Source organism: Ranitomeya imitator, chromosome 4, assembly GCF_032444005.1.
Source record: "Ranitomeya imitator isolate aRanImi1 chromosome 4, aRanImi1.pri, whole genome shotgun sequence".
In the NCBI taxonomy this organism is placed as follows: Eukaryota; Metazoa; Chordata; class Amphibia; order Anura; family Dendrobatidae; genus Ranitomeya; species Ranitomeya imitator.
The window spans coordinates 462,241,956-462,267,507 of NC_091285.1; the positions used below are offsets into that span (position 1 = coordinate 462,241,956).

Here is a 25,552-nt window from a genome sequence, read left to right on the forward strand (position 1 = left end):
CATTTTCTCCCTCACATCTCTCATTTTCTCCCTCACTCCTCTCATTCCCCCCTAACACTTGTCATTTCAACCTCACATCTGTCATTTTCTGATCACTCCACTATTTTTTCCTCACTCCTCTCATTTTGCACTCACACCTTTTCATTTTCGCCTCACACCTCTCATTTTCACCTCATCACCTCAGTATATACATGTTTGTCATCTCCCTTATATATAGTATACATCTGTATGTCATCTCCTGTATATAGTATATACCTGTATGTCATCTCCCCTGTATATATTATATACCTGCTGTGTGTCATCTCCCCTATATATAGTATATACCTGTATGTCATCTCCTCCTGTATATAGTATATACCTGTGTGTCATCTCCCCTGTATATAGTATATACCTGTGTGTCATCTCCTCCTGTATATAGTATATACCTGTGTGTCATCTCCTCCTGTATTAGACCTCGTTCACACGTTATTTGCTCAGTATTTTTACCTCAGTATTTGTAAGCTAAATTGGCAGCCTGATAAATCCCCAGCCAACAGGAAGCCCTCCCCCTGGCAGTATATATTAGCTCACACATACACATAATAGACAGGTCATGTGACTGACAGCTGCCGTATTTCCTATATGGTACATTTGTTGTAGTTTGTCTGCTTATTAATCATATTTTTATTTTTGAAGGATAAGACCAGACTTGTGTGTGTTTTAGTGCGAGTTTCGTTTGTCAAGTTGTGTGTGTTGAGGTGTGTGTGGCGACATGCATGTAGCGACTTTTGTGAGATGAGTTTTGTGTGGCAACATGCGTGTAGCAACGTTTTGTGTGTCTAGTTGCATGTGACAGGTTAGTGTAGCAACTTGTGTGCAGCAAGTTTTGCGCATGGCGAGTTTTGCGCGTGGCGAGTTTTGTGTGGTGCCTTTTGAGTATGTGCAAGTTTTGTGTGAGGCAAATTTTGCATGCGTTGCAACTTTTGTGCATGTGGCAATTTTTCCGCGTGTGCAAGTTTTGCGTGTGGCGAGTTTTTCATGAGGTGAGTTTTGCACTTGTGGCGAGTTTTGCAAGAGCCTAGTTTTTGCATGTGGCGAGTTCTGCGCGTGGCGAGTTTTGAGCGGCGACTTTTGTGTTTCGACTTTTATGTGGCGAGGTTGGCGTATGTGTGGTGAAATGTGTGCTGAGGGTGATATGTGTTCAAGCACGTGGTAGTGTGTGGCGCATTTTGTGTGTGTGTTCATATCCCCGTGTGTGGTGAGTATCCCATGTCGGGGCCCCACCTTAGCAACTGTACGGTATATACTCTTTGGCGCCATCGCTCTCACTCTTTACGTCCCCCTTGTTCACATCTGGCAGCTGTCAATTTGCCTCCTACACTTTTCCTTTCATTTTTTTCCCATTATGTAGATAGGGGCAAAATTGGTGAATTGGAACGCGCGGGGTTAAAATTTCGCCTCACAACATAGCCTATGATGCTCTTGGGGGCCAGACGTGTGACTGTGCAAAATTTTGTGGCTGTAGCTGCGACGGTGCAGATGCCAATCCCGGACATACACACATACACACATTCAGCTTTATATATTAGACAAGTTCCTTGTTTGTTGTTGTGTATATACTCTATCCTACCACTGGCATCTATATCCTCACTCCACGACACAGAGCCACTGCTTTCTACAATGCACTCTCGCATCAGCTATTAACACAGTTGCCCCTCTCATTCATGGCAGAGTGCGACGTATCAATAGACAACCCTGGCACAATAACACTACTAAATAGCTCCGGCAAGTGTCCAGAGTTGCAGAGCGGCGTTGGAAGAAAACACATTCACAAGATGATTTCACTGCATTAAAACAGGCAACACTCGCTTTTAAATCGGCTCTCACCTCTGCTAAACAGGCCTACTTCACAACCCTGATATCTTCCCTATCCTACAACCCCAAACAGTTATTCAAAACCTTTAACTCCCTCCTCCGCGCCCCACTGCCCCCTCCAACCTCTCTCATCTCTGCTGAGAACTTTGCCACACACTTTAAAAATAAGATCGACCAGACAAGGCAAGTCTTCATCGTTCAACCAAAACAACCCCCTATAAACCAGACCAATGCCCAAACCCCATAACCTCCCTCTCCAACATCACTGAAGGGGGGCTTAATTCTCCGGTACCTTCTCTGCTTTCAAACGTGCCACAATCACGCCTATCTTTAACCCCTTCATGACCCAGCCTATTTTGACCTTAACCCCTTTACCCCCAAGGGTGGTTTGCACGTCAATGACCAGGCCAATTTTTACAATTCTGACCACTGTCCCTTTATGAGGTTATAACTCCGAAACGCTTCAACGGATCCAGGTGATTCTGACATTGTTTTCTCGTGACATATTGTACTTCATGATAGTGGTAAAATTTCTTTGATAGTACCTGCGTTTATTTGTGAAAAAAACGGAAATTTGGCGAAAATTTTGAAAATTTCGCAATTTTCAAACTTTGAATTTTTATGCAATTAAATCACAGAGATATGTCACACAAAATACTTAATAAGTAACATTTCCCACATGTCTCCTTTACATCAGCATAATTTTGGAACCAATTTTTTTTTTTGTTAGGGAGTTATAAGGGTTAAAAGTTGACCAGCAATTTCTCATTTTTACAACACCATTTTTTTTTTAGGGACCACGTCTCATTTGATGTCATTTTGAGGGGTCTATATGATAGAAAATGCCCAAGTGTGACACCATTCTAAAAACTGCACCCCTCAAGGTGCTCAAAACCACATTCAAGAAGTTTATTAACCCTTCAGGTGTTTAATAGGAATTTTTGGAATGTTTAAATAAAAATGAACATTTAACTTTTTTACACAAAAAATTTACTTCAGCTCCAATTTGTTTTATTTTACCAAGGGTAACAGGAGAAATTGGACCCAAAAAGTTGTTGTCCAATTTGTCCTGAGTACGCTGATACCCCATATGTGGCAGTAAACCACTGTTTGGGCGCATGGGAGAGCTCGGAAGGGAAGGAGCGCTATTTGACTTTTCAATGCAAAATTGACAGGAATTGAGATGGGACGCCATGTTGCGTTTGGAGAGCCACTGATGTGCCTAAACATTGAAACCCCCCACAAGTGACACCATTTTGGAAAGTAGACCCCCTAAGGAACTTATCTAGAGGTGTGGTGAGCACTTTGACCCACCAAGTGCTTCACAGAAGTTTATAATGCAGAACCGTAAAAATAAAATCATATTTTTTCACAAAAATTATATTTTTGCCCCCAATTTTTTATTTTTCCAAGGGTAAGAGAAGAAATTGGACCTCAAAAGTTGTTGTCCAATTTGTCCCGAGTACGCTGATACCCCATATGTGGCAGTAAACCACTGTTTGGGCGCATGGGAGAGCTCGGAAGGGAAGGAGCGCTATTTGACTTTTCAATGCAAAATTGACAGGAATTGAGATGGGACGCCATGTTGCGTTTGGAGAGCCACTGATGTGCCTAAACATTGAAACCCCCCACAAGTGACACCATTTTGGAAAGTAGACCCCCTAAGGAACTTATCTGGATGTGTGGTGAGCACTTTGACCCACCAAGGGCTTCACAGAAGTTTATAATGCAGAGCCATAAAAATAAAACAAAATTTTTTTCCCACAAAAATTATTTTTTAGCCCCCAGTTTTGTATTTTCCCTAGGGTAACAGGAGAAATTGGACCCCAAAAGTTGTTGTCCAATTTGTCCTGAGTACGCTGATACCCCATATGTGGGGGGGAACCACCGTTTGGGCGCATGGGAGGGTTCGGAAGGGAAGGAGCGCCATTTGGAATGCAGACTTAGATGGAATGGTCTGCAGGCGTCACATTGCGTTTGCAGAGCCCCTAATGTACCTAAACAGTAGAAACCCCCCACAAGTGACACCATTTTGGAAAGTAGACCCCCTAAGGAACTCATCTTGATGTGTTGTGAGAGCTTTGAACCCCCAAGTATTTCACTACAGTTTATAACGCAGAGCCATGCAAATAAAAAATATTTTTTTTTCCACAAAAATTATATTTTAGCCCCCAGTTTTGTATTTTTCCAAGGTTAGCAGGAGAAATTGGACCCTAAATGTTGTTGTCCAATTTGTCCTGAGTACGCTGATACCCGATATGTGGGGGGGAACCACCGTTTGGGCGCATGGGAGGGCTCGGAAGGGAAGGAGCATCATTTGGAATGCAGACTTAGATGGATTGGTCTGCAGGCGTCACATTGCGTTTGCAGAGCCCCTAATGTACCTAAACAGTAGAAACCCCCCACAAGTGACCCCATATTGGAAACTAGACCCCTCAATGAACTTATCTAGATGTGTTGTGAGAACTTTGAACCCCCAAGTGTTTCACTACAGTTTATAACGCAGAGCCGTGAAAATAAAAAATCTTTTTGTTTTCCCACAAAAATTATTTTTTAGCCCCCAGTTTTGTATTTTCCCAAGGGTAACAGGAGAAATTCGTTCACAAAAGTTGTTGTCCAATTTGTCCTGAGTACGCTGATACCCCATATGTTGGGGTAAACCCCTGTTTGGGCACACAGGAGAGCTCGGAAGGGAAGGAGCACTGTTTTACTTTTTCAACGCAGAATTGGCTGGAATTGAGATCGGACGCCATGTCGTGTTTGGAGAGCCCCTGATGTGCCGAAACAGTGGAAACCCCCCAATTATAACTGAAACCCTAATCTAAACACACCCCTAACCCTAATTCCAACGGTAACCCTAACCACACCTCTAACCCTGACACACCCCTAACCCTAATCCCAACCCTATTCCCAACTGTAAATGTAATCTAAACCCTAACCCTAACTTTAGCCCCAACCCTAACTGTAGCCCCAACCCTAACTGTAGCCCTAGCCCTAACCCTAGCCCTAACCCTAGCCCTAACCCTAGCCCTAACCCTAGCCCTAACCCTAGCCCTAACCCTAGCCCTAACCCTAGCCCTAACCCTAGCCCTAACCCTAGCCCTAGCCCTAACCCTAGCCCTAATGGGAAAATGGAAATAAATACATTTTTTTTTATTTTTCCCTAACTAAGGGGGTGATGAAGGGGGGTTTGATTTACTTTTATAGCGAGGTTTTTTAGCGGATTTTTATGATTGGCAGCCGTCACACACTGAAAGACCCTTTTTATTGCAAAAAATATTTTTTGCAATACCACATTTTGAGAGCTATAATTTTTCCATATTTTGGTCCACAGAGTCATGTGAGGTCTTGTTTTTTGCGGGACGAGTTGACGTTTTTATTGAAAACATTTTTGGGCACGTGACATTTTTTGATCGCTTTTTATTCCGATTTTTGTGAGGAAGAATGACCAAAAGCCAGCTATTCATGAATTTCTATTGGGGGAGGCGTTTATACCGTTCCGCGTTTGGTAAAATTGATAAATCAGTTTTATTCTTCGGGTCAGTACGATTACAGCGATACCTCATTTATATCATTTTTTTATGGTTTGGCGCTTTTATACGATAAAAACTATTTTACAGAAAAAATAATTATTTTTGCATCGCTTTATTCTCAGGACTATAACTTTATTTTTTTGCTGATGATGCTGTATGGCGGCTCTTTTTTTGCGGGACAATATGACGCTTTCAGCGGTACCATGGTTATTTATATCTGTCCTTTTGATCGCGTGTTATTCCACTTTTTGTTCGGCGGTATGATAATAAAGCGTTGTTTTTTGCCTCGTTTTTTTTTTTTTTTTTCTTACGGTGTTTACTGAAGGGGTTAACTAGTGGGACAGTTTTATAGGTCGGGTCGTTACGGACGCGGCAATACTAAATATGTGTACTTTTATTGGTTTTTTTTTTTTTATTTAGATGAAGAAATGTATTTATGGGAATAATATTTTTTTTTTTTTTTCATTATTTTGGAATATTTTTTTTTAATTTTTTTTTACACATTTGGAAAATTTTTTTTTTACTTTGTCCCAGGGGGGGACATCACAGATCAGTGATCTGACAGTTTGCACAGCACTCTGTCAGATCACTGATCTGACATGCAGCGCTGCAGGCTTCACAGTGCCTGCTCTGAGCAGGCTCTGTGAAGCCACCTCCCTCCCTGCAGGACCCGGATCCGCGGCCATCTTGGATCCGGGGCTGGAGGGAGCAGGGAGGGAGGTGAGACCCTCGCAGCAACGCGATCACATCGCGTTGCTCCGGGGGTCTCAGGGAAGCCCGCAGGGAGCCCCCTCCCTGCGCGGTGCTTCCCTGCACCGCCGGCACATCGCGATCATCTTTGATCGCGGTGTGCCAGGGGTTAATGTGCCGGGGGCGGTCCGTGACCGCTCCTGGCACATAGTGCCGGATGTCAGCTGCGATAAGCAGCTGACACCCGGCCGCGATTTTTTTGATTTCACAATCGTAAAAGGAGAAACTGAACCACGAAAGTTGTTGTCCAATTTGTCCTGAGTACGCTGATACCTCATATGTAGGGGTAAACCACTGTTTGGGCGCACGGCAGGGCTTGGAAGGGAAGGAGCGCCATTTGACTTTTTGAATGAAAAATTGGCTCCACTCTTTAGCGGACACCATGTCACGTTTGGAGAGCCCCCGTGTGCCTAAAAATTGGAGCTCCCCCACAAGTGACCCCATTTTGGAAACTAGACGCCCCAAGGAACTTATCTAGATGCATATTGAGCACTTTGAACCCCCAGGTGCTTCACACATTGATCCGTAAAAATGAAAAAGTACTTTTTTTTCACAAAAAAATTCTTTTAGCCTCATTTTTTTCATTTTCACATGGGCAACAGGATAAAATGGATCCTAAAATTTGTTGGGCAATTTCTCCTGAGTACACCGATACCTCACATGTGGGGGTAAACCACTGTTTGGGCACATGGTAAAGCTCGGAAGGGAAGGAGCGCCATTTGACTTTTTAAATGGAAAATTATCTCCATCGTTAGCGGACACCATGTCGCGTTTGGAGAGCCCCTGTGTGCCTAAACATTGGAGCTCCCCCACAAGTGACCCCATTTTGGAAACTAGACCCCCAAAGGAACTAATCTAGATGTGTGGTGAGGACTTTGAACCCCCAAGTGCTTCACAGAAGTTTATAACGCAGAGCCGTGAAAAAAAAATATATATATTTTCTCAAAAATGATCTTTTAGCCTGCATTTTTTTATTTTCCCAAGGGTAACAGGAGAAATTTGACCCCAAAAGTTGTTGTCCAGTTTCTCCTGAGTACGCTGATACCCCATGTGTGGGGGTAAACCACTGTTTGGGCACACGTCGGGGCTCAGAAGTGAAGTAGTGACTTTTGAAATGCAGACTTTGATGGAATTGTCTGCGGGTGTCACGTTGCGTTTGCAGAGCCCCTGGTGTGCCTAAACAGTAGAAACCCCCCACAAGTGACCCCATTTTAGAAACTAGACCCCCCAAGGAACTTATCTAGATATGTGGTGAGCACTTTGAACCCCCAAGTGCTTCACAGACGTTTACAACTCAGAGCCGTGAAAATAAAAAATCATTTTTCTTTCCTCAAAAATGATGTTTTAGCAAGCATTTTTTTATTTTCACAAGGGTAACAGGAGAAATTGGACCCCAGTAATTGTTGCGCAGTTTGTCCTGGGTATGCTGGTACCCCATATGTGGGGGTAAACCACTGTTTGGGCACACGTCGGGGCTCGGAAGTGAGGGAGCACCATTTTTGAATACAAGATTGTCTGGAATCAATGGTGGCGCCATGTTGCGTTTGGAGACCCCTGATGTGCCTAAACAGTGGAAACCCCTCAATTCTACCTCTAACACTAACCCCAACACACCCCTAACCCTAATCCCAACTGTAGCCATAACCCTAATCACAACCCTAATTCCAACCCTAACCCTAAGGCTATGTGCCCACGTTGCGGATTCGTGTGAGATTTTTCAGCATCATTTTTGAAAAATCCGCGGGTAAAGGGCACTGTGTTTTACCTGCGAATTTACTGTGGATTTCCAGTGTTTTTTGTGCGGATTTCACCTGCGGATTCCTATTGAGGAACAGGTGTAAAACGCTGCGGAATCCGCACAAAGAATTGACATGCTGCGGAAAATACAACACAGCGTTTCAACGTGGTATTTTCCGCACCATGGGCACAGCGGATTTGGTTTTCCATAGGTATACTTGGTACTGTAAACCTGATGGAACACTGCTGCGAATCTGCAGCGGCCAATCCGCTGCGGATCCGCAGCGTTTTCCGCACCGTGTGCACATAGCCTAATTCTAAAGGTATGTGCACACGCTGCGGAAAACGCTGCGGATCCGCAGCAGTTTCCCATGAGTTTACAGTTCAATGTAAACCTATGGAAAACAAAAATCGCTGTACACATGCTGCAGAAAAACTGCACGGAAACGCAGCGGTTTACATTCCGCAGCATGTCACTTCTTTCTGCGGATTCCACAGCGGTTTTACAACTGCTCCAATAGAAAATCGCAGTTGTAAAACTGCAGTGAAATGCGCAGAAAAAACGCGGTAAATCTGCCATAAATGCGCAGTGGTTTAGCACTGCGGATTTATCAAATCTGCAGCGGAAAAATCCACAGAGGACCAGAATACGTGTGCACATACCGAAACCCTAACCCTAGTTCTTACCCCAACCTTAGTGGAAGAAAGAAAAAAAAATTATTTATTTTATTATTGTCCCTACCTATGGGGGTGACAAAGGGGGGGGGGGGGTCATTCAGTATTTTTTTTATTTTGATCACTGCGATAGGTTTTATCGCAGTGATCAAAATGCACTTGAAACGAATCTGCCGGCCGGCAGATTCGGCGGGCGCACTGCGCATGCGCCCGCCATTTTGGAAGATGGCGGCGCCCAGGAAAGAAGACGGACGGACCACGGGAGGCTCGGTAAGTATGATGGGGTGGGGGAGAGCACGGGGGGTGGATCGGAGCATGGGGGGGGGTAAATCGGAGCATGGGGGGCGGTGGATTGGAGCACGGGGGGTGGTGCATTGGAGCATCGGGGGGTGGATCGGACTGCAGGGGGGGTGGATCGGACTGCAGGGGGGGTGGATCGGACTGCAGGGGGGGTGGATCGGACTGCAGGGGGGGTGGTTGGAGCACGGGGGGGTGATTGGAGCACGGGGGTGAGCGGACAAGAGCACGGGGGGGAGCGGACAGGAGGACGCAGGGGAGCGGAGCAGTGTAAAGGACAGATCGGAGGGGTGGCATGGGGGCACATCAGTGTTTCCAGCCATGGCCGATGATATTGCAGCATCGGCCATGGCTGGATTGTAATATTTCACCAGTTATAATAGGTGAAATATTACAAATCGCTCTGATTGGCATTCACTTTCAACAGCCAATCAGAGCGATCGTAGCCACGGGTGGGTGAAGCCACCCCCCCCTAGGCTAAACTAACACTCCCCCTGTCCCTGCAGATCGGGTGAAATGGGAGTTAACCCTTTCACCGGATCTGCAGGGACGCGATCATTCTGTGACACAGCATATGCGTCACAGGTCGGATTGGCACCGACTTTCATGACGCATACGCTGTGTCACAGGTCGGGAAGGGGTTAAAAAGCCAACCCTCGACCCAACTGCTATGCCCAGCTATCGCCCAATATCGCTGCTCTCGTTCGCTTCCAAACTCCCGGAGCAGCACGTCCATGCTGGACTTTCCTCCCACCTCCCATCTAACTTGCTCTTTGACAATCTACAATCTGGTTTCCGCCTCCATCACTCAACTGAGACAGCCCTGACCAAAATCACTAACGACCTACTTACCGCCAAAGCTAATGGACAATACTCTGTACTCCTCCTTCTAGACCTGTCCTCTGCTTTTGACACAGTTGACCACTTCCTCCTACTACAGATCCTCTCCTCCTTTGGCATCAAAGACCTTGCCCTATCCTGGATATCCTCATACCTTTTCAACCGCACATTCAGCGTCTACAACTACCACCTCATCCCACCCTCTCTCTGTTGGAGCCCCCCAAAGCTCTGTTCTAGGACCCCTACTCTTCTCAATCTATACACTTAGCCTGGGACAACTCATAAAGTCCCATGGATTCCAGTACCACCTGTATGTTGATGACACTCAGATCTACCTCTCTGGCCCAGACGTCACCTCTCTGCTGTCCAGAATCCCAGAGTGTCTATCAGCCATATCCTCCTCCTTCTCACTTTCTCAAACTCAATGTGGACAAATCTGAACTCATCATCTTTTCTCCATCTCATAGATCTTCCTTACCTGACTTATCGCAATTAACGACATCACGCTTTCCCCCGTACCGGAAGTCCGCTGCCTCGGAGTAACCCTTGACTCTGCCCTGTTTTTCAAACCGCACATCCAAACTCTTTCTTTCCACCTCCTGTTGCCTCCAGCTCAAAAATATTTCCAGAATCCATCCTTTCCTCAACTCTCAATCTACTAAAATGCTTGTGCATGTCCTCATCATCTCCCGCCTTGACTACTGCAACATTCTTTTCTGTGGCCTCCCTGCTAACACTCTCACACTTCTCCAGTCCATCCTTAACTCTGCTGCTGGCTAATTCATCTCTCTCCTCGCTACTCCTCCACTTTTCCCCTCTGCAAATCTCTTCACTGGCTCCCATTCCCTCAGCGTATCCAGTTCAAATTACTAATACTGACCTACAAAGCCATCCATAACCTGTCTTCTCCATATATCTCTGAACTAATTTCCCGATATCTTCCCTGACGTTATCGCCGGTCCTCCCAAGACCTCCTTCTCTCCTCCACACTTACTCGCTCCTCACCCAACCGCATTCCGAATATCCCCCATCGTCTGGAATTCTTTACCCCAACACGTCCGACTAATCACATTCGGATCCTTCAGACGGAACCTGAAAACCCATCTCTTCTGGAAAGCTTACAGTCTGCACTGACACCGCTGCCTCCTCACCACTACCGGAGCCACCGCCTCACCAACACCGGAGCTTCTGCAACCCCTCAACCTATTGTCTCCTTCCCCACCATCCTGTAGAATGTAAGCCTGCAAGGGCAGGGTCCTCTCCCCTCTGTATCAGTCTGTCATTGTTAGTTTGCTTACTGTATGTGATATCTGTAATTTGAATGTAACCCCTTCTCATGTACAGCACCATGGAATCAATGGTGCTATATGAATAAATAATAATAATTTAACCTTTATATGTACTTTTGTCTTATTTTCTTAATTACAGAGCAAAGGATGCGGCCGGGAGAGCCGTCCGGGTCTGCAAAGGTCCCAGGGCTGTATTCTCTAGAGTTCTACTCCTGTTCTCTTTGACCGAGTCTATGGAGGTAGAAGAAGCTGCTAGTGGAGGTCAGACATTGCTCTCCACCGTTCTCATGGTTAACATGGGGCGCATGACATTCCCACAGTACACCGTACAGAGGAGTACTAGTATATTCCAGGACAGAGAAGATCTTATAAGGTAAGATTCTGGTAACGACTGTCATTTCATAGATGTCCTTATATAAAAAGTTAAAGGGGTTGTCTAGTGATGATTGGTGGATGTTCCATTAATAATAATAATAATAATAATAATCTTTATATAGCGCCAACATATTCCGCAGCGCTTTACAGTTTAACAGTTTCAAACACAAAAGTCATAAGTAACAACATTAACAATACAATAATTAAAGCAAAATAAGACGGCCCTGCTCGTGAGAGCTTACAATCTACAATGAGGTGGGGGAGATGCAAAGTACAGGTGTGTATTTACAATGATGTATTTACAATGATGGTCCAGCCATCTTCAGGGGTTGGGGAGTAGATGGGGATAGTGAATGGGCTATACACACACACACACATAACATAACTTTGATTAGTGAACGTGATAGGCCGCTCTGAACAAATGCGTTTTGAGCGAGCGCCTAAAACTATGCAAATTATGGATGGTCCTAATATCTTGGGGTAGAGCATTCCAGAGGATTGGCGCAGCACGGGAGAAGTCTTGGAGTCGGGAGTGGGAGGTACGGATTAGTGCAGAGGTTAACCCCTTTACCCCCAAGGGTGGTTTGCACGTTAATGACCGGGCCAATTTTTACAATTCTGACCACTGTCCCTTTATGAGGTTATAACTCTGGAACGCTTCAATGGATCCTGGTGATTCTGACATTGTTTTCTCGTTACATATTGTACTTCATGACAATGGTAAAAATTCTTTGATAGTACCTGCGTTTATTTGTGAAAAAAACGGAAATTTGGCGAAAATTATGAAAATTTCGCAATTTTCCAACTTTGAATTTTTATGCAATTAAATCACAGAGATATGTCACACAAAATACTTAATAAGTAACATTTCCCACATGTCTACTTTACATCAGCACAATTTTGGAACCAAAATTTTTTTTTGTTAGGGAGTTATAAGGGTTAAAAGTTGACCAGCAATTTCTCATTTCTACAACACCATTTTATTTTAGGGACCACATCTCATTTGAAGTCATTTTGAGGGGTCTATATGATAGAAAATACCCAAGTGTGACACCATTCTAAAAACTACACCCCTCAAGGTGCTCAAAACCATATTCAAGAAGTTTATTAACCCTTCTGGTGCTTCACAGGAATTTTTTGAATGTTTAAATAAAAATGAACATTTAACTTTTTTTCACAAAAAATTTAATTCAGCTCCAATTTGTTTTATTTTACCAAGGGTAACAGGAGAAAATGGACCCCAAACATTGTTGTACAATTTGTCCTGAGTATGCCAATACCCCACATGTGGGGGTAAACCACTGTTTGGGCGCATGGCAGAGCTCGGAAGCGAAGGAGTGCCATTTGACTTTTCAATGCAAAATTGACTGGAATTGAGATGGGACGCCATGTTTCGTTTGGAGAGCCCCTGATGTGGCTAAACATTGAAACCCCCCACAAGTGACACCATTTTGGAAAGTAGACCCCCTAAGGACCTTATCTAGAGGTGTGGTGAGCACTTTGACCCACCAAGTGCTTCACAGAAGTTTATAATGTAGAACCGTAAAAATAAAAAATCATATTTTTTCACAAAAATTATCTTTTCGCCCCCAATTTTTTATTTTCCCAAGGGTAAGAGAAGAAATTGGACCCCAAAAATTGTTGTACAATTTGTCCTGAGTACGCTGATACCCCATATGTGGGGGTAAACCACTGTTTGGGCGGATGGGAGAGCTCGGAAGGGAAGGAGCGCCGTTTGACTTTTCAAAGCAAAATTGACAGGAATTGAGATGGGACGCCATGTTGCGTTTGAAGAGCCACTGATGTGCCTAAACATTGAAACCCCCCACAAATGACACCATTTTGGAAAGTAGACCCCCTAAGGAACTTATCTAGATGAGCGCTTTGACCCACCAAGGGCTTCACAGAAGTTTATAATGGAGAGCCGTAAAAATAAAACAAAAATTTTTTCCCACAAAAATTATTTTTTAGCCCCCAGTTTTGTATTTTCCCGAGGGTAACAGGAGAAATTCGACCCCACAATTTGTTGTCCAATTTGTCCTGAGTGCGCTGATACCCCATATGTGGGGGGGAACCACTGTTTGGGCGCATGGGAGGGCTCGGAAGGGAAGGAGCTCCATTTGGAATGAGGACTTAGATGGAATGGTCTGCAGGTGTCACATTGCATTTGCAGAGCCCCTAATGTACCTAAACAGTAGAAACCTCCCACAAGTGACACCATTTTGGAAACTAGACCCCCTAAGGAACTCATCTAGATGTGTTGTGATAGCTTTGAATCCCCAAGTGTTTCACTACAGTTTGTAACGCAGAGCCGTGAAAATTAAAAAAAAAAATCTTTCCCCCCAAAATTATTTTTTAGCCCCCAGTTTTGTATTTTTCCGAGGGTAAGAGGAGAAATTCGACCCCAAAAGTTGTTGTCCAATTTGTCCTGAGTACGCTGATACCCCGTATGTTGGGGGAAACCACCGTTTGAGCGCATGGCAGAGCTCGGAAGAGAAGGAGCACCATTTGGAATGCAGACTTAGATGGAATGGTCTGCAGACGTCACATTGCGTTTGCAGAACCCCTAATGTACCTAAACAGTAGAAACCCCCCACAAGTGACCCCATATTGGAAACTAGACCCCCCTCAGGGAACTAATCTAGATGTGTTGTGAGAACTTTGAACCCCCAAGTGTTTCACTACAGTTTATAACGCAGAGCCGTGAAAATAAAAAATCTTTTTTTTTCCCACAAAAAATATGTTTTAGCCCCGAGTTTTGTATTTTCCCAAGGGTAACAGGAGAAATTGGACCCCAAAAGTTGTTGTCCTATTTGTCCTGAGTACGCTGATACCCCATATGTTGGGGTAAACCCCTGTTTGGGCACACGGGAGAGCTCGGAAGGGAAGAAGCACTGTTTTACTTTTTCAACGCAGAATTGGCTGGAATTGAGATCGGACGCCATGTCGCGTTTGGAGAGCCCCTGATGTGCCTAAACAGTGGAAATCCCACAATTATAACTGAAACCCTAATCCAAACACACCCCTAACCCTAATCCCAACAGTAACCCTAACCACACCTCTAACCCAGACACACCCCTAACCCTAATCCCAACCCTATTCCCAACCGTAAATGTAATCTAAACCCTAACTGTAACTTTAGCCCCAACCCAAACTGTAGCCCTAATCCTAACCCTAGCCCTAACCCTAGCCCTAACCCTAGCCCTAACTCTAACCCTAGCCCTAATGGGAAAATGGAAATAAATACATTTTTTTAATTTTTCCCTAACTAAGGGGGTGATGAAGGGGGGTTTGATTTACTTTTATAGCGAGTTTTTAGCGGATTTTTATGATTGGCAGCTGTCACACACTGAAAGACGCTTTTTATTGCAAAAAATATTTTTTGCGTTACCACATTTTGAGAGCTATAATTTTTCCACATTTTGGTCCAGAGTCATTTGAGGTCTTGTTTTTTGCGGGACGAGTTGACGTTTTTATTGGTAACATTTTCGGGCACGTGACATTTTTTGATCGCTTTTTATTCCGATTTTTGTGAGGCAGAATGACCAAAAACCAGCTATTCATGAATTTCTTTTGGGGGAGGCGTTTATACCGTTCCGCGTTTGGTAAAATTGATAAAGCAGTTTTATTCTTCGGGTTAGTACGATTACAGCGACACCTCATTTATATCATTTTTTTATGTTTTGGCGCTTTTATACGATAAAAACTATTTTATAGAAAAAATAATTATTTTGGCATCGCTTTATTCTCAGGACTATAACTTTTTTATTTTTTTGCTGATGATGCTGTATGGCAGCTCGTTTTTTGCGGGACAAGATGACGTTTTCAGCGGTACCATGGTTATTTATATCTGTCTTTTTGATCGCGTGTTATTCCACTTTTTGTTCGGCGGTATGATAATAAAGCGTTGTTTTTTGCCTCGTTTTTTTTTTTTTTTTCTTACGGTGTTTACTGAAGGGGTTAACTAGTGGGCCAGTTTTATAGGTCGGGCCGTTACGGACGCGGCGATACTAAATATGTGTACTTTTATTGTTTTTTTTTTTTTTTTTATTTAGATAAAGAAATGTATTTATGGGAATAATAATTTTTTTTTTTTTCATTATTTTGGAATATTTTTTTTTATTTTTTTTTTTACACATTTGAAAATTTTTTTTTTTTACTTTGTCCCAGGGGGGGACATCACAGATCAGTGATCTGACAGTTTGCACAGCACTCTGTCAGATCACTGATCTGACATGCAGCGCTGCAGCCTTCACAGTGCCTGCTCTGAGCAGGCTCTGTGAAGCCACCTCCCTCCCTGCAGGACCCGGATCCGCGGCCATCTTGGATCCGGGGCTCGAGCAGGGAGGGAGGGAGGTAAGATCCTCGCAGCAACGCGATCACATCGCGTTGCTGCGGGGGGCTCACGGAAGCCCGCAGGGAGCCCCCTCCCTGCGCGGTGCTTCCCTGCACCGCCGGCACATCGCGATCATCTTTGATCGCGGTGTGCCAGGGGTTAATGTGCCGGGGGCGGTCCGTGACCGCTCCTGGCACATAGTGCCGGATGTCAGCTGCGATAGGCAGCTGACACCCGGCCGCGATCGGCGGCGCTCCCCCCGTGAGCGCCGCCGATCGCGCTGGACGTACTATCCCGTCCATGGTCATAGGGGCCCACCCCACCTCGACGGGATAGTACGTCCGATGTCAGAAAGGGGTTAATCGAAAGTCATTTGCAGAGCGCAGTGGTCTGTTAGGCTGATAGACAGAAATGAGGGAGGAGATGTAAGGGGGTGCCGCACTGTGGCAATTGAATACAATTTGAATTGTATCCTGTAATGAATGGGTAGCCAGTGTAACGACTGGCGAAGAGCGGACGCGTCCGAGTAACGATTAGCCAGATGGACGACCCTGGCTGCTGCATTAAGGATGGACTGGAGAGGGGATAGTCGAGTGAGGGGGAGGCCAATTAATAGAGCGTTACAGTAGTCCAGGCGGGAGTGGATCAGGGCGACAGTGAGGGTTTTAGCTGTCTCCATGGTGAGAAAAGGGCGGATTCTAGAGATGTTCTTTAGGTGTAAGCGGCACGAGCGGGCAAGAGATTGTATATGGGAGGTGAAGGAGAGATCGGAGTCAAACATAACACCCAGACAGCGCGCCTGCTGCCGGGGTGTTATTATGGTGCCACCCACAGAAAGGGAAATGTCAGATTTAGGGAGGTTAGTAGATGGTGGGAGCAGAAGAAGTTCAGTTTTGGAGAGGTTGAGTTTCAGATAGAGAGCGGACATGATGTTGGAGACTGCGGACAGACAGTCAGTGGCGTTCTGTAGTACAGCGGGGGTAAGGTCCGGGGATGACGTATATAGTTGTGTGTCGTCGGCATAAAGATGGTACTGAAAGCAAAATCTGATGATGGTCTGTCCAATTGGGGCCGTGTAGAGAGAGAACAGAAGGGGGCCAAGGACTGAGCCCTGAGGTACCCCAGCAGTGAGAGGAAGAGGAGATGAAGTGGAGCCAGAGAACAGAACACTGAAGGAGCGGTCAGAAAGATAGGAGGAGAACCAGGAGAGGGCAGTGTCCCTAATGCCTAGTCACTGGAGCCTAGAGAGAAGGAGAGGGTGGTCAACAGTGTCAAAAGCTGCAGAAAGGTCGAGAAGAATGAGCAGAGAGTGGTCACCATTACGTTTTGCTGTCAGAAGGTCATTGTTGACTTTGATGAGTGCAGTTTCTGTCGAATGTAGGGGGCGGAAACCGGACTGTGAAGGGTCTAGGAGGGAGTGAGTGGAGCGGTAACGGGTAAGGCGGGAGTATATCAGGCGCTCCAAGAGTTTAGAGATGAAGGGGAGAACCTGCACCAGTCGACAGATCAAGTAACGTTTATCCCTGTTACAATATGTAGGGGCAGTTCAAACTCACGTCTGCTCCATTCATTCTCTATGGGGCTGTTGGAAAAAGCCAAAACCAGCGATCGGCAGCTCCAGAGGGAATTAATGGGTGCGTGTGTGTCCATACGCATACTGGTTAGTAACGGTTCATGCAGTATTATGTGAACACACTATTTGGTATATTTTAGCTGGATCGGACAACACAAACAATTGTTACGATTCACCTTTCGTGTCTCCCCTATTTCCCCATAGACTATTACCATGCGAGCAGGACCCTCGCTCCTCTTGGTATCTATGGTTTATGTGATTATTGTTATGCTGTAATGTCTATTGTCTGTACAAGTCCCCTCTATAATTTGTAAAGCTTTGCGGAATATGTTGGCGCTATAGAAGTATTATTATAATGCAGCATCGGTTGGGTATGCGCACAGCTGCACTATTCTAACCAAGATAAAAGGTTCACCAGACAATCCCTTTAATGATATTGTTCAATGGATCATTAAAAAAGGCTTGTCAAATCAGGACATGTAGAATATTGCCCGAGGCTCAGCATAGAAGACAACGTATGCTGCAGACATACATACATACATACATACAATGGCCCCAGAGGGCCACTAGCTTGATGCAGAATTCAGGTGCTAGCCACCACATCACTGCTATTGGCCCATGTACAAAGACTGGCCGAGTACATTAGGTACATCTCCCCTGAAGTAAGAGGGGATTTAACGAATGAGAAATATTATTTTTTTCCTACTTTATTATTTCTTCTACCACCATATTGTGACACATTTTAACTGAACTGGTCTTTACCGTGTTACCAGTCCGGTACAGGCTCTTCTGTTGGGGTGTTACAGACCTGTATATAGAAATGTAGGCATCTTGTTTTTGCAGTTTAATGTACCAGTGTATTCGGACTTTCCATAGATACGAATCTGCAATGCACAAGCTGGTAGACATTGTCGTCACTATGACCAATGGGCACTGGAAAGAAGCACATCTGATGTTTGAGAGTGCCAGGGAGGACTGGGATCAGCTGAAGAATGAGCAGAGCCTCCGGTATGGACTATTGGTGGGACTGGTGTGGGCAGCGGGTTCTACACATTCAGAAGGCAGGGACCGTTACCGGATTTAGTGCTGGATTATATGATCCACCTTCTATGTGCTCACTCTATAGGTACCACGCAGAGCTGCCATTGTATCTGCGCTGCTTTACTGTCGGCTGGGTGTATACAAGGATCCTATCACGAGGAGTAGAAATCCTGCAGAGATTACATCATTATGAGGTACAGGTTTCTCTTTTTTTTTTTTTTTTAATTTTTCTACGAGTCTGTGCACTCATTTTCTCAGTGTGGTGAGCGACACTCGCTCATTCAAGTTGCGTAGGTAAAAAAGGATCTGGCCCAGATCATCCTTGGGTCGAGTGTTCGCTGATTTTTGGTCTACCCTCCTGTCCTGTTTTTGTAATCTAATCTAGTTGGCACAAGAGATGGGAAATGAATTGTTAGGGAATGTTCTTCTGCGGCCGTCTGGTTTTGCCTTTGCCCCTTGCTCAGTTTCTTACGCCACTGTTAAGAGCATGAGTATCAGGGAGGACACACGTTCCTCTTTTGCATAGTAGTCAGGCAGGAGAATGGTGTCCATTGCTATGACTGGAAAAACCCTGCTTCATGGAGTGCGATATTCTCCTAATCAAGTATGATGGAAGCTGCGAGGCTCTGACTCAGATGTGAACAGAGTCTTCCTTCCAGCTTTACAACTGGTATGTTCCAAGATTAGAATTTACCACCAAAACATAGGATAGGGGATAATTCCCAATCGCAGGTGGTCCGACCACTGGAACCCCCAGCGATACCGAGAGAGGAGCATGTGCACCTTGGCACTCCCAATAAGAATGAATGAAGCCATCTTCAGTGGTCCCATCATGAATTAAGAGTGGAGGTGCACACGCTCAGGTCCTGCTCCATCTGAGGATCAGGGGGGTTCCAGCGGTTGTACCCCTAGTGATGGTGAAGTTCCCCTTAACCGTAGTATATGAAATAACTTCTAATCTTATTACATACTCTTTAATTATGCAACCAGAATTTACATACGCTTAGTATGGAACATGTTGTGTGTAACAATTTCCCTATGTTTTTTTTTTCCAGGAAGCTGTTCAGTTACTACAAACACTTTTGTCCCAAACCGTTTACTGCTCAGACAGTAGGGGGCGCTGGTGGGATCGGCTTGTACTGAATTTGCATCAGCACCTGAAGCTCACACAGAAAGTAACTACTGTATACTGGTGCTATATACTGCCATTATACACTCGTGTAACTCTGAATCCTAGCTGTCACCCCTACAATGTGCAAATACCGCAGCCTAAATAACACGATTGTTCCTCCATCTCATAATCCCTTAATGTATTAAAAAAACATGTAGAAATGAGAGTCCTCAGTGGTTGATACCTTTTAATGGATAACTGAAAAGATGGTAACAAATTGCAAGCTTTCGATACTATACAGGTCTCTTCATCAGGCAAAGACTAAAAGAAATTCTGAAGAATCACATATTTATACACAACACAGCACAGAATTAATGCCATAGACAAGACACCACCGCATCTTAATGTATTAAGCCATACAAGTAATGTTCTGCGCTCTCATCTCCAGTCTACTAATCTGGAAACTGCAGAACACTCCGAAATCCATCCCCACATCTGTATAAGTGGGTACATACCCAGGGTACGCTGCCCACCGCTGTACTGGCCTCATAGGAGCCATTATACATGTTACATGCCAGGTAGATAACCACATTGTGTAGCTGTGATCAGCAGTTTTTTCAGAAGCGTGTGTATTTGGGGAATTATACCACGTAACGCCAGATGTGGCTGCACCGTGATCCACCCAAATCTAAGAAGCAGCCAAGTTCTTTCATACTAGATGTGAATAAGAACCCGGGTTAAGTATGAGCTGGAGAAAGTAATGTAAGTTTGTGTATGTGGTGGGTATTATTGGGTTATAATTGTACTCTCCTACCTTTGTATTGTTTTTAGGCAATCGCCTATATTTTGGAGGGCTTGTCAGATCCCTGTGTGCGGACAGGCCATCAGCTGTCCCTGTACCAACGAGCCGTGAGGATGAGGGACGCTCCAAGCTGCAAGAAGTATCGCAATATGTTAAATAAACTTCCCGAGATCCAAGTAGATGATGTCACACACGTGAGCTTTACGTGGACCATTTCTGAGAGGCTAGAGGGAATAATAGTGGGGCAAACGTTATAAAACTAGACTGTCATGGCTGCCTGCTCACCTTGCTGAGATGTCACCACCTGGAGGTTCCTGCAGGTTGTTTAGAAGATGCTTAGCTGCAGCTTAACTCATTTTTTTAAATCACTCATCCCTCGGAGGTCACCTGAATAGGATACTTAGGGTTAACGTCATTCAAGATAAGTCTGATTAGAAAATGTACCTTTTTTTTTTTTTTATAAAATATGTAAGGAAAATGTTTATTTTTTGACGAGCAGGTAACCATCAAAGGCAAGATGTATCCTCAGACTGGTATGGGAAAATCTGTGTTCCTGATGGAGAACCTAACGGAGGAGGATGGAGATGAAATATCTCTTTCCACAGTCATGTGTTCGGTTGAAGAGCTGGCGTTGGCACATTATAGAGAGCTCGGCTTTGACCAAGGTCTGCTGACATGGCACAAATCTTGTATCTTCTATTGTATTTAATGTAGTATTGGGGATTTTACTCTAAAATTACATGGATAGCATGTCCCTTACAGTCTTGTCGCCTGGTATCTATTGACCAGATGTCAGACCTTGCAACCACTGTGATAGAGATTCAAGAAGTTGTGTATCATGACGCAACTTCATACAGAAGTGACCTTCAGATAAAAGTACTTAGTTCTTGCCTTGTACCTGACATGTCAGGTGTGCATGTGTAAGGAATAGTGATGAGCGAGTATGCGAGGGTGGTCTCTGAGTCTTTGTGACTGCTCGGAGATTTGGTTTTCGCTGCAGCTGCATGAATTGCGGCTACTAGCCTGCTTGATTACATGTGGGATTCCCTAGCAGCCAGGCAACCCCCACATGTACTCAGGCTGGATAGCAGATGTAAGTCATGCAGCTGCAGCGAAAACTAAATCTCCGAGCAGTCACAAATACTTGGAGACCACCCAAGCGTGCTTGGGGTAAACCCGAGCAACGAGTATACTCGCTCCATCACTAGTAAGGAATAAAACTATTTCTGTCCAGTATATGACTTCTGCATTTTTACCACTTTTTATCTCTAATTTTCAGCCCTCCCTGATCTAGTGGGTGGAGGATAGCTGCATGAACATCCACAGAGACATGAGGGATTCCGGTTATCCTGTGTCTGTGTAATACATATTTAGAGGCAGCAGCATAGAGAACATTATAAAAAAAAATACTGAGCAGTGTAGATGTGAATCAAGCACTGGGGTGAAAAGCCGCAGCATATTCATGCATGTATAGGCAGAGACCTGTCAGTCCAGAGCAGGGAGAGGCCACCTTTCCAACTAGCCTACGGTGCGGATCAGTCTCCATCTGCTATTAAATTATGCTTTTTTTAAGCAACATTCCAGAACATACCCACCCGGCTGAGATATGATAAAGGCGGCCCACGGACTGGGCATTATGTATCAACTGACAGGTTTGCTTTAATAGGCAGCTGTAATCTGAACCATCAGTGAGCTGAGAATCAGCGTGAGGCGTTTAGGAAGCAGAGGGTGGTTGACAAGAAGTGCCTTTATAAATGAAGAAAAAAAAACCTTTCTCTAATGATGTACAGTGGTATGTAGGTTTGGTCACCCCTGGTCAAATTTAGCTTCGTCTTTCAGACCTTATGTTGACCTCCACGGTTCCTGTTGACTGATATTTCTTAATTACATTTTGAAGTGAGAAAAGGGCAACTTGAAAACACTTTGCTATCTTCTTATGGCCTTCTCCTGTTTTGTTGGCCTCCATCATTTTCAGAGTGCTAAGAAGAACCCATGGCTGATGTTTTTTGGCACAGGGTTAGAGGAGGCTGGGTGTTAATAAAGCTGGGAAATTTGCATCACCTCTCCTTTCCTAACGATGATAGTGAACAAGTCATAACCCTAACAGGCTAATTAAGGTCTGAAACCTTGGTCAAAGTTATCTGAGAACACAAATCTCTAAGGGGTGCCCAAACTTTTGCATTGGCCCAATTTCCTTTTTTTTGTAATTTTTCAATTGAAAAAATACTAGATTTCTTTCCCCCTAAAATACAAAGGAAACATCTCATCTATAACTATAGACCTTTTAGAGAACATTTCATCTTCAACTTGCTTAACTGCTTGTAACAACAGTAATTTTGACCAGGGGTGCCCAAACCTTTGTATATTAGAAGATTTCTTATATTTTGTTCTATTGCTTTATGCAAAGCTGAAATTTAAGCAATGCTGCAAAGTCAACGACTATCATATTAAAATGAAAATGCTTGTGAAGTGGCATTCTGCAGTCCTCCATGCTGGTCCAGCATCAGTGGTTTAATACATAAAGTATGATATACATGGTTTTCATGAATATTAAACTTTTTCATGTGGGCATGACAACTAGGAAATACTGTCTTTTTTTTCCTCTTTCAGGAATACACGGAGAAGGATCCACATTCAGCACTTTGTATGGCTTGTTCATGTGGGACATAATCTTTATGGAGGGTATCCCCGACGTCTTCAGAAACTCCTATCAGGTACGTGTGACAACTTGTTTTGTCCCTGAACTCTATGGATGTTACAAGCATACAGATGCTGCCGTATGCTATTACCAGGGACCGGAGGCAGATGCGTTGTGTCTCTATGTTGTTACGTTTTGTTGTGTGGTATCTTGCAGGCTTTCCCCCTGGATTTATACACGGACAGTTTTTATGAGAATAGGAAGGATGCCATAGAAAATCGTCTCCAGCTGCTCCAGGACTCTCCCACTGAGATTCTCCATGACATGATGGCAGAGGTGTGGAGCACGCATCTAGGCGAGTCGGCAGCACTAGTGAGCTGGGAACGTTTCACCTCTCTACAACAAGCCCAGGTACTCGTAGTAGTACAACCTCTCCACCCTCCAGAATGAGTAAATGGAGAAAGGTGTTTTAGCAATTTAGAGATACATTAATGTAAAAGGATTAGGGTTTATCAATGCAGGGGTGCGACACCCAGCATCCTTGCCAATCATCCATTCCCAGTGTCAGTGGCGGCTGGAACGGCTCAGTCGTGGAGAAGCACAGCGCAGCGCTGTGGACAGAACAGTGGCCACGGCCGGGTACTGCACATCCACCTCTTATCATTTTGAATAGGTGGCGGATGTGCAGTACCCGGCCGCTATCCAGTCAATGCTCCGCAATTGAGCAATTTCAGCCACTGCTGACACTGGGAACAGCTGATCGACAGGGCTAACCTGTCCTAATATCAATGATAAAAGTTCTGGACAACCCCTTTAAAGAGAACACGTCATGTCTTTTATTGGAAAAAATCATTGCCCCACATACCTTTTGTGTCAGCCATCGGGTGGGGATCTCCAGCTTTTCAGTCCGTTTTGGAATTCTCCATCGTATTGGCATTTCTTCCCATCACTGCTCCCTACATCACCACAATCTCCCAGCTTTCCAGGCATAGCACTGAACCTGGGTGTATGTTCCAGTTTCATATCCTATGTGCGCATGCGCTGGAGCCGCAGTCAGTGGCCCCATGACAGTTTGTGAGCACGCACACTATGCACTCCTCTCTTTTCTCTCGCCAGAGCATGCGCACATAGGATATGAAGCTGGGTTGTATACCCAGATTCAGTGCCATGCCCAGAAAGCTGAGCGTAATTGCGCCAGCGCGGGATCTGCTAGGAGATGGCAGTGATGTAGGGAGCAGTGACAGGAAGAAATGCTAATGCGATGGGCGTGGAGAATTTCAAAACACATTTGATTGACTGTGACAGAAAAGCTGGAGAACCCCATCCCATGACTGAAAAAGAAGGCATGTGGGGCAATCAAAGTACAAAAAGTGATTTTTGCGCTAAATATTGGGACTTTCTCCTTGAGAGAAAGATTATGCAATGTGCATCACTAAAAAGACATTGGGGCAGTTTAATACCGATAAAGGATGTGACAGGTTCCCTTTAACTTACATTTTAGGAGGACCTGTCACCAGATCAAAAGTGGCCAGATGCCCAGTAAAGGCCATAAACCTTAGTACTAAATAAAAAGACCCATATCTCTAGAACCGTATGGAAGATTAAAAAAAAATAACTGAAATACTCGGGAGCTGCAGGAATAAAATAAAAGCAAAAACTGCCCACTTTTGACCTGGTGATGGGTCTTTTTTTAAGGCATATTAAAACAAAGACCAGGTGTCCTGGATTTCTTTTGAGACTGTCACTTTCCTCCCAGGGGCTGGTGTCCTGTCTTGGTGGACCAATATTAAGTGAAATATGCAGGAAAATGTCAAAAGACATTCGGCACTGTAGAGGAGGTCTCCCTGATCTAGTGGTGTGGAACGTTCAGAAGCAGATGGCTAAGGTACGTAGGTCTTGTGGCATGTGGTAGACATGGCAGCAGACGGCTGCTGCTGTGCTTCAGTAGTGTGTCAAATGCATATTTTGTCTTGTAAATCTATTTTTCCTCAATCATTATTAGAAACACTGATAATTTTCAGAGGTCTGGAAAGAAATTACATTTCTAATCATTTTGGTAAAGTATCAGCTTTGTTCATTTATAGGGAATCTGTCAGCACATTTGACCTATGTAAACTACTAATATGGACATACAGGTATCCCTCACCTCAGCATTCTATAACCTGTATGTCTCATATCAGATGCCCTGGTGATGAGAGATCCTCTCTTATTACTGTATATAAGTGACCTCTTCCAGACTAGGGTGAGGACTCCAGAGATTTTTACCTGAAGGGGGAGTTACCAGTGTGATACGTAATGGCCTCTGCTCTCCTGAACTCACTGCAGAGTTGTGTGTGATTATAACTGACAGATCTGCAGGTTCCTCTCAGCTTCCATCTCACAGGCAGACAGGGTTGCAATATTGTTGCAACACAGCAGCATTCAAGAGCTGCAAAAAAGACACATTTCAGTTCTCCTGTTCTGTTAGTTACTTGTCTCACTCTGGTAGCTCCCCTTTTATTTAAAATAAGCTGTGGAGACAGAGTTATCTTTCATGTAACATCCTATTTATATCCTGGAAGAGCTCACTTACATACAGTGGGGTAAATAAGTATTTGATCCCTTGCTGATTTTGTAAGTTTGCCCACTGACCAAGGCATGAACAGTCTATAATTTTAAGGGTAGGTTAATTTTAACATTGAGAGAGAGTATCAAAAATAAA

General features: G+C 44.5%; 1 protein-coding gene across 3 annotated transcripts in view; it reads left to right on the top strand.

Annotated features, from left to right (window-relative positions):
- Positions 1-25,552, top strand: part of FAN1 (FANCD2 and FANCI associated nuclease 1) — a 71,708-nt gene that overhangs the window by 7,822 nt on the left and 38,334 nt on the right. For all 3 annotated transcript variants that reach the window (XM_069765822.1, XM_069765820.1, XM_069765821.1), the window contains exons 5-13: positions 11,115-11,348; positions 18,136-18,267; positions 18,386-18,494; positions 19,356-19,475; positions 20,243-20,407; positions 20,713-20,878; positions 22,824-22,927; positions 23,068-23,262; positions 24,608-24,736. In XM_069765822.1, coding sequence (XP_069621923.1) covers positions 11,115-11,348; positions 18,136-18,267; positions 18,386-18,494; positions 19,356-19,475; positions 20,243-20,407; positions 20,713-20,878; positions 22,824-22,927; positions 23,068-23,262; positions 24,608-24,736 — 1,354 coding nt within the window. The remainder of the gene's footprint in view (positions 1-11,114; positions 11,349-18,135; positions 18,268-18,385; positions 18,495-19,355; positions 19,476-20,242; positions 20,408-20,712; positions 20,879-22,823; positions 22,928-23,067; positions 23,263-24,607; positions 24,737-25,552) is intronic.